Genomic DNA, 8,756 nt, shown 5'->3' with positions numbered 1-8,756 from the left:
GATTAACAATAGGTAACTTAACAATAAGAGAACATCGTAATTAAAGTTGAACATTACTATTTAAATTCAATCAAACTGAACATTACTTTTCAAATTCAATCAAAAGCATTTTCTCTGTATGATTGTGCATTACAATGACAATAAATATCGGTCGAATAGGTTTACATTCAAACTTAGAGCTTGTATTTTTTCCCTTTCAACTTCTATTGCACTCTTACTTCAATACTTTTAAAATATTTATACTGATGAGTATGAGATATACGTATAACGCACGTGTCCAAAAATTAGTGTAAATAAATGTAACAGAGATGACCGAAAAAGGGATGAAATTGTGTGATATTCCTTCTGACAATGATAAATGATTGATGAGATTTTGAGTATTCGGGTTCTCCTTGGATCGTGGGAGAAAAGTTAGATAAGGATCTCAAGAAAAATGTGTCTTTTGTATGTATGTATGTAATAAAACAAGAATCTTTAGAGAATGTCAAAGTATTGTTCTTTTAAAAATGAGTGTCCAATCCCCTAAAAAATGCTCTCTAGCTAACCCTAAACCGGCGCTGCCCTCCCATGGCCACTCCGGCCGGTGGCTGGCCACCCCCAGTGGCGGTGCTGCCCCCCAACCTTCCCCCACGATCGCCCAGACATCCACGATTACAAACAACAATCCCCAACCTATGGATTATTCGAAACTTCTAAAACCTACCACCATTAATGCCCCCATGCAAACCCTAGCTACCATTGAAACCTATTGAGTTCCTGCATGGAGAGCCAGTTATGAAAGTGGAAAGAAGCAAGAAGTGAAACAATCCATCGTACACAAGGGCTTCAACTTCGCAGGTTCTTCGGGAAAAGTTTTTCCATTGGAAAGCCTGTTATTGGTGAATTACGTAAAGTGATTCCAATTCAATGTGAGATTAAGGGTCATTGCTCAGTAGGCTTGATTGAAGATAATCATGTGTTGATTAGATTGTCATTATTGGAGGATTACGTTCATCTTCTTTCAAAGCCGGCTTTCTACTTAAAGGCTCAATCAGATATGTGGCAGATGCGTTGTACAAAACGGAATCCATGGTGGACGCCTGATCAAGAGACTCCAATTGCCATAGCTTGGATTAGCTTTCCAGAACTTCCTCCAAATTTTTTTGGTAAGGAATGTGTGTTTTCATTAGCTCGTGCAGTTGGTTACCCATTACATGTAGACCTCGCAACTCAAAATGGTACTAGACCTATTTGTGCTAAGGTGAAGGTGGAAGTTAATTTGTTAGGTAATTTCCCTAAACGTATTAAGATTGTTGAAGAAGCTGATGAATCTGAGCCAGAAGAGTTTAAATGGATTAGGATACAGTATGATTTTATGCCTAAATATTGCAAGCCTTGCAAGAAACAAGGGCATAGTGAGGCAGAATGTTGAGTAATTCATCCTGAGTTACACAAGAGATATGATAAAGATGTTGAGGATCTAGGCAAGGATAAGACAGTTGTGGTAAGTACGCAAGCAATTGGTACGGCAGCAAATTCAACAAAGGTTCTGTCAAGTGGAAAGGTGGTTGGCAAGTCGGTTACTAATCATGCCAAGCAGGAATGGATACAAGCAAGGAAGAACAAATACCAACGGGATAATAGGGGTCACATTGTTGATAACAAACAAGGTAAGGAAGCTGACAAGGGTAAAGGAAAGGCCAAGCATGAGGAAGTAGCAACCAAGAACAAATTTAATGCATTAGAGGTTGAGGAAGCTCATCAACCTATTCTACGAATTACTGAAGGCAAAGGTGAGGATCATAGCAATGGCAAGAAGAAGGAACATGAGGAAAATCAGTCAAAGAAGGGCTATGAGAAGGAAAAAGAAGGCAATACTGGAGCTTCAAGCCCTAATCCTAACTCTGGGGTTAGGGTTGGGAAGGATGCTAATACTAAACCAGTGGGAGAAGATAATCAACAAGAACTTAAGCATGTGAAGAAGGACGCAATTGAGAAAATGTTGAAAGATAAAAATAATGGGAACTTAGCTAAGGCTAATCCTATTGTTCCTAGCGATCAAAGTACTGATGAAAAGACTAATAAGGAATCCACAATCGACTTGGTTCATAAAAGGCTTGGAACTAGCAAAGAGGAGCTAAGGCAACTCAATGTGACTACAAACCAATCATGTCAAAATATGTCATCTCAAACATTTGCAGATTCTGGGCAGCTTGAGAACCTTGATGAGATAAACTCAACAAAGGCTGGAGGGAGTGATGTAATTGAGGTGGAGGATGATCAAATAGGCATGACAAAGACAACAGGAGACAAAGTGAGGGTGAACAGCCCACCTGGCGATAGGCTGGCGACGCCAGGCCTAAAGCCAGGCTCCCTAGGCGTTAGGCTGGCGACGCCAGGCCTAATGCCAGGTACCCCAGGCGTTAGGCTGGCGACGCCAGGCCTGACACTAGGGTCACCTGATGAAGCATCGATAGTTAACATTGTTCCTAGTGTTCCAGTGTATGCATTGGAGAACAAACTTGATGATAATGTGAAGGTTAGGGATGATACAGTAGGATCGGAGAATAACAGTGAAAAGAATAATGAGCACGCAATTGTTGCAAGAGCATCTGGAGAAATAGAGGAAGTGCCTATGGAATATGGCAATGATCAAATTATATAGCTGCAGCTTAATGTTACACTGAAGACTTCACTACAACATCTACATGATTTAGTTACACACAATGTGGCACCAATTGATGAAGACTTAATGAGACAAAATCCTATGGAGGATGAGGGAGATGATGAATCAACAGAAGAAAACTTCATACAGGTGGCTAGGGATGGGGATCTATCACCTACAGCTAGTGCTAAAGGAGGCAAGAAAATAAAGAAGAATTAGAATAAAGAGTTACAACAACCTTTAAGAATTATGCCTAGGAGGGCAACTTCTATATCTAAATGATGATCAAGACATTAATATGGAATATAAGGTCTGTGAATACACTGCAGGCCTTTCCTAGGGTGATCAACATGAATAGGGAGCATAACTTTTGTGTAGTTGCATTGATGGAACCTTTTCAAAAGAAGAGATTCATTGATAGATATAGAAGAAGGTTGAATATGGAGATGGCTTATGCAAATATTAATGGGCAAATATGGTTGTTCTTTGATGCAGTGGTGGAATAGGAATTAGTGGAGGATACTGAGCAACAGGTGACTGTGAGAGTGCTTCACCATGACCTAGGGCAGCACGTGATGATGACATTTGTTTATGCAAAATGTTCAGCAAATGAGAGGTTGGAATTGTGGGATCACTTGTATTACTTAGCAAGTGATATGAAATTGCCATGGTTGGTAGGAGGGGATTTCAATGTGATATTACATGAAGATGTGAAAATAGGAAGACTTCCGGTACACTCACCTGAAAATGAGGATTTTGCATTTTGTGTAAATTCTTGTGGTTTATTTAAGCAAGGATACAAAGGAAGTCCATTTACATGGTGGAATGGGAGATCCAATGCTGCATGTATATTCAAAAGATTGGATAGGATCTTTGTGAATTTTCCATTTCAGAGCATGCTGCCAACTATTGAAGTTGAACATCTAATCAGAACTGGATCAGATCATGCACATTTGTTAATGACATGTGGGGAGCAGACCACCAATTTTGTCAAGCCTTTCAGGTTTGAAATTTTGGACTAAACATACTACATTTATGGATATGGTGAGGTAGAACTGGGAAGCTGATTTCCTAGGCATCCGTTTTTGATGTTCAAGCAGAAGCTCAAGAGGGTAAAGGCAGCACTGTCAAAATGGAGCAGGGAAACATTTGGTGATATATTCAACCAATTGGCTATTTTTGAGGACATTGTTAGGGTGAAAGAGATGTTGTTTGAAGAAGAGCCTACAATTGAGAACAGGATTGTGCTTCAAAAGGCTCAATCTGAATTGAAGAAATACTTGAGTATTAAGAAGCAGTGTTGGAAGCAAAAAGCTAGGATGACTTGGTTTGCTGAAGGAGATAGGAATACAAGTTTGTTTCACAATCATGTCAATGGCAAAAGAAAGAAATTGCAACCGAAGAGGATCAAAAGTGGAAGTGGGGTATGGATTGAAGACCAGGAGCAATTGGCTACAGCTGCAGTGGACTTTTATCATGAACAGTTCACAAATGAAGGTGATGCATCTGACTTTTCCGTGCTCAATAATGTACCTTCGATTGTCACTATGGAACAGAATTTGGAACTTAGCAGATTACCAACAATTAAAGAGGTAAGGACAACAATTTTTGAGCTTAGTGGGGAGAGTGCTACTGGTCCAGATGGATTCACTGGCCTATTTTATCAAACATGTTGGGATGTTATTGTTGCTAATATACACAACATGGTGCTACACTTCTATGGAAGAGCTGCACTGCTAAATCCATCACTCACACCAATCTAGTGTTGCTACCTAAGAATCCTAGAGTTGAGACCTTTTCTGACTTAAGACCTATTAGCTTGAGCAACATCATTAACAAGGTCTTGTCTAGAGTGTCACATGATAGATTGGAAAATTTTCTGCCTTCTCTAATATCTCCTAATCAATCCGGATTTGTGAAGGGTAGGAGTATATTTGAGAACATCTTATTGACTCAAAAAATTGTCACTGACATAAGGTTAAGGGGGAAGCCAGCTAATGTGGTGATCAAGCTTGATATGGCTAAGGCATATGATAGGGTTTCATGGAAGTACTTATTGCATGTACTAAGGAAGATGGGATTTTCTGAGCACTTCATCAACATGGTGTGGAACTTGATGTCAAATAACTGGTATTCAGTATTGGTGAATGGGCAGTCCTCAGGTTTCTCCAAGTCTAAAAGGGTGTGAAGCAAGGGGATCCTCTATTACCAGCATTGTTCATTCTGTCAGCTGAGGTACTTTCCAGGTCGTTGAATAAACTATTTGAAGACAGGTCATTTGTGGGATTTGGAATGCCTAAGTGGTCTGATCCTTTAAACCACTTGGCATATGATGATGATACTATAATCTTTGCTTCTACTTATCCTCCATCCTTGAGTAAGATTATGGAAGTGTTGGGTAACCATGAGAAGATATCAGGCCAGATGATCAACAAAGATAAGAGTTCATACTACATGTATTCAAGGAATTCTAATGGATTGTGTCAGGCGGTTGGAGCTATTACAGGATTTGCAAAAGGTAAATTCCCCTTCACATATCTAGGATGTCCTGTTTTCTACACTAAAAAGATGAAGTAATATTATGAAGATCTTATCAATAAAGTAAAGGCTATATTGCATTCATGGAAAGGAAAGTTGCTGTCATTTGGAGGAAAGGCAACACTCATTACTAGTGTGTTGAAAAGTATGCCAGTCCACATGTTATCAGTCATGCATCCACCAAAAAATGTCCAGGAGCATCTTCATAAGTTTTTTGCTAGATTCTTTTGGAGCACAAAGGAAGAAGGGAAGCAGACATTGGGCCTCATGGCAAAATCTTTGCCTTCCTAAAGAGGAAGGGGGGCTAGGTTTTCGGTCCTTACATTATGTGTCGAGGGCATTGTTTGGTAAACTATGGTGGAGGTTTAGGACCACAAAATCTTTATGGTCTAATTTCATGTGGAATAAGTATTGCAAGAAGGAGATACCAACGGTGGTGCAGTTTAGAAGGGGGTCTAATGTTTGGAGAAAAATGTTGAATGAGATTCTATGGGAATTGAAGAGTGGAACAACTAATTTTGGCGTGAAAATTGGACTGGATTGGGTGCACTTTTTCATGTATTACCTGAAGACTTTTCAATCAATGAAGATCTTCAGGATGTGGCAGAATTACGGCAAGGTGAAACATGGGATGATCAGCTGCTAGATCAAACCTTCAATGAGGAAATTGCAGAACATATAAGGCTAAATGTACATTATAAAGGTAGTGAGGAATACTGGGATAGGCCATACTGGATGCCAACTCCTTCAGGCAAGTTCAGTGTTAGCAGTGCTTGGCAAATATTAAGGCATAGAGCTGATCCTAATGAGGAATTCAAGTTAATGTGGATTAGGCTTATTATTTAAGATATCCTTCTTCTTGTGGAGATTGTGGAGGAAGAAAATATCCTCTGATGACATATGGAGGAGGAAAGGGCAGATGGTGATGTCTAGGTGTTGGTGTTGTCGGCAGCCCCAAGAGGAATCTATTGAGCATATATTTATCACAAGTCCTACTGCCTCTAAAGTATGGAAATTGTTCATGGAGGCTGTTGGAATTACTATGCCATTGATTCAATTGAAGCAGGTTATAAGGCATTGGTGGTATGCTCAATGTTGTCCAAAGCTAAAGCCATTGTTTCAAGCAGTACCGGCTATCATCACTTGGGAACACTGGAAGAAAAGAAATGCAGGTAAACATGGGGGTTCAGTGTCGACAAATAGGGTTATTCATGAGATCAATAGGACATTTCATCAATTGGCAAGGGTGAGGTATGCTTGGATGCTTAATATTCCATTGTTATGGCTAGACATAATGCAATATTTTGAAGGATATAAACCTTTATTGATCACTACAAGAGTGACATGGCAGCTTCCTTTTGATGGTTGGTACAAATGCAATATTGATGGAGCCTCAAAAGGACATCCTGGTCCTAGCTCATTAGGCTTTTGTGTGAGGAATGATGAAGGTGATGTGGTGTATGCAAGGGCAGTAGACCTGGGAGTGACAACTAATGTGGTGGCTGAAGCTAAGGCTATTCTTCAAGGATTGGAATACTGTGTGGAGCATGATCTTCATCTTCTCATATTGGAGACTGATTCATTAGTGATGAAGAAAGTGATAGAATGGGAATGGGATCCTCCTTGGGTAATTTCAAATGATGTGAAGAAAATTAGAGAGATGAAGGGCAACTTCAATGTGATCTTTCAACATGTGTTCAGCGAAGGCAACTCAGTGGCGGATTTTATAGCAAACATTGTTTTCTCTTTTGCAGGTACAACTGAGTTTCACTCATTCTCTGAACTGCCTAGTGCAGGGAGGAGGTTGATTAACTTAGACAAGTCTCAAACTCCTAACCTTAGGGTTAGAATAGGAAAAAGAAGAGCCCCAGACTGATGGCTTCACAGGATTGGAATCTGCCCATACCTGCTTGTTGTTTTTATGTCTCGTTCTGTATGCTATTAAGGTACTTTCCAGTAGTATTAGCATGGTCACATGCTCATTCTGGGGGTGCTTTGATAGTGTACAGGACCAATGTGATAAGCAGGTATTGGGTGGTGCATTTTATTCTACTTCTGATATGTTCAAATGTTAAGGAAAAGCTTGGCTTTTGCCTTGAAAGACTGCTTAAAGCCAGCCCCAGCCTGGCTTTTGCCTTGAAAAGCCTGCTTAAAGCCAACCGTAGCCTGACTTTTGCCTTGAAAAGCCTGCTTAAAGCCAGCCCCAGCCTGTCTTTTGCCTTGAAAAGCCTGCATAAAGCCAGCCTCAAGACAGGTGTAGCCATGCTTTTTATATGATAATATTAAGGATCAACCACATGATTTACACTTTGATACAATCAGTACACTACACATGGAAATCATATTGTAGCAACACTAATGATTGGAAGACTATGTTGGCTTCAATTCTGTGGAGGAGATGTTTGGAATTCTTTCTAGCCTAAGGACTGGATACACTGGCGCCTGGTGAGAGCTTGATAGATGTTGCTTGGTATTTGCCACTGGCAATTGGATTCACATACACTGACAGGAGCAGGAAGCGTTCAGCGGATAATGTTATAATAGCTAGTTCGTTAGACTTTAGCTTCTCTATCTTTTTAGTAGCTAGTAACTTCGTGCAACTTCTACTTTGGCTTGGACATCATGTAACCTTTGGACCCATTTTGGGATTATATTTATATATTAGTCACTAGGCAGCCTGCCTAGTGGTATATTTGCAAAAATAAAAAATTGAGGTAAAAGAGAGAAAATCATACGTTTCTGAAAAAACCTGGTGTTCAAAATATCCTGAAACTCTTTCGAAATTTTGAAGAAAAAAAAGGTCATTTCAAAATAAGTCAGGCTTTCCTGTTACGTCAAAACTAACCGAACTACGCGGGTCTGATTCTCACCGGATGTGAGATACATAGGCAAACCTCATTGGTTCCGGCCCCAATTTTTACAAATCCAAAAATATTTTCCTTTAATTTATTCTTTCGAAGCATTTCCTTAGAAAATTCCAAAAAATAAGATATTAAAACTCAAAAAACATTTTCCTTCTTTCCGAAGTCTTTCATACGAAAAAGAAATTAAAAAAAAAGAGAATAAATCAAAAAATCAAAATCCAAAAAAGTATTCTTTATCTTCCTTAGAAGTCTTTCTTTAAAGACCATCTTTCGAAAATTTAGAGGCAACATTTAATATCCAAAAATATTTTCCTCATTCTAAAAAAAAGACAAAACAAATGAAAATTCAACAAAAAATATTTTCTTTTTACTTTTGAAATTCCCAAAGTTCAAAACAAAATAAAAAGAACTTTTAGAAGTCTTGCATTCAAAAAAAATCAATCAAAATCCAAAAAAAAAAAATTCCGTTCATTAGAAATCTTTCCCCCATAAATTCAGAAAAACATAACCAAAAATCCAAAAATATTTTTTTTCTTCCTATTAAGCTTTTCCTTCAAAAATTCAAAAAAACACGAAATCAAAAAATGACTGAGTTCCAAAAAAAAAAAGAAGAGCTAGCTTATTTACTCCATTCTCAATCTTCCTGAACTACGCAATGATCTGATTCATGCGGCGTCATGATACGTAGGCAATCCCCATCGGATTCGATC

General features: G+C 39.0%; 1 protein-coding gene across 1 annotated transcript; it reads left to right on the top strand.

Annotated features, from left to right (window-relative positions):
• The first annotated feature begins 2,746 nt into the window (after positions 1-2,746).
• LOC109222052 lies at positions 2,747-4,407 on the top strand. Its single transcript, XM_019386463.1, has 3 exons — positions 2,747-2,840; positions 3,158-3,647; positions 3,720-4,407. Exons 1-3 carry the CDS (start codon positions 2,747-2,749, stop codon positions 4,405-4,407), a joined length of 1,272 nt encoding a protein of 423 aa, XP_019242008.1.
• The last annotated feature ends 4,349 nt before the right edge of the window (positions 4,408-8,756 follow it).

The sequence above is a fragment of the Nicotiana attenuata genome, unplaced genomic scaffold (assembly GCF_001879085.1).
Source record: "Nicotiana attenuata strain UT unplaced genomic scaffold, NIATTr2, whole genome shotgun sequence".
Taxonomy (NCBI): Eukaryota; Viridiplantae; Streptophyta; class Magnoliopsida; order Solanales; family Solanaceae; genus Nicotiana; species Nicotiana attenuata.
Note: the sequence above shows the minus strand (reverse complement) of the source record. Positions and strands in the feature narration are given on the sequence as shown.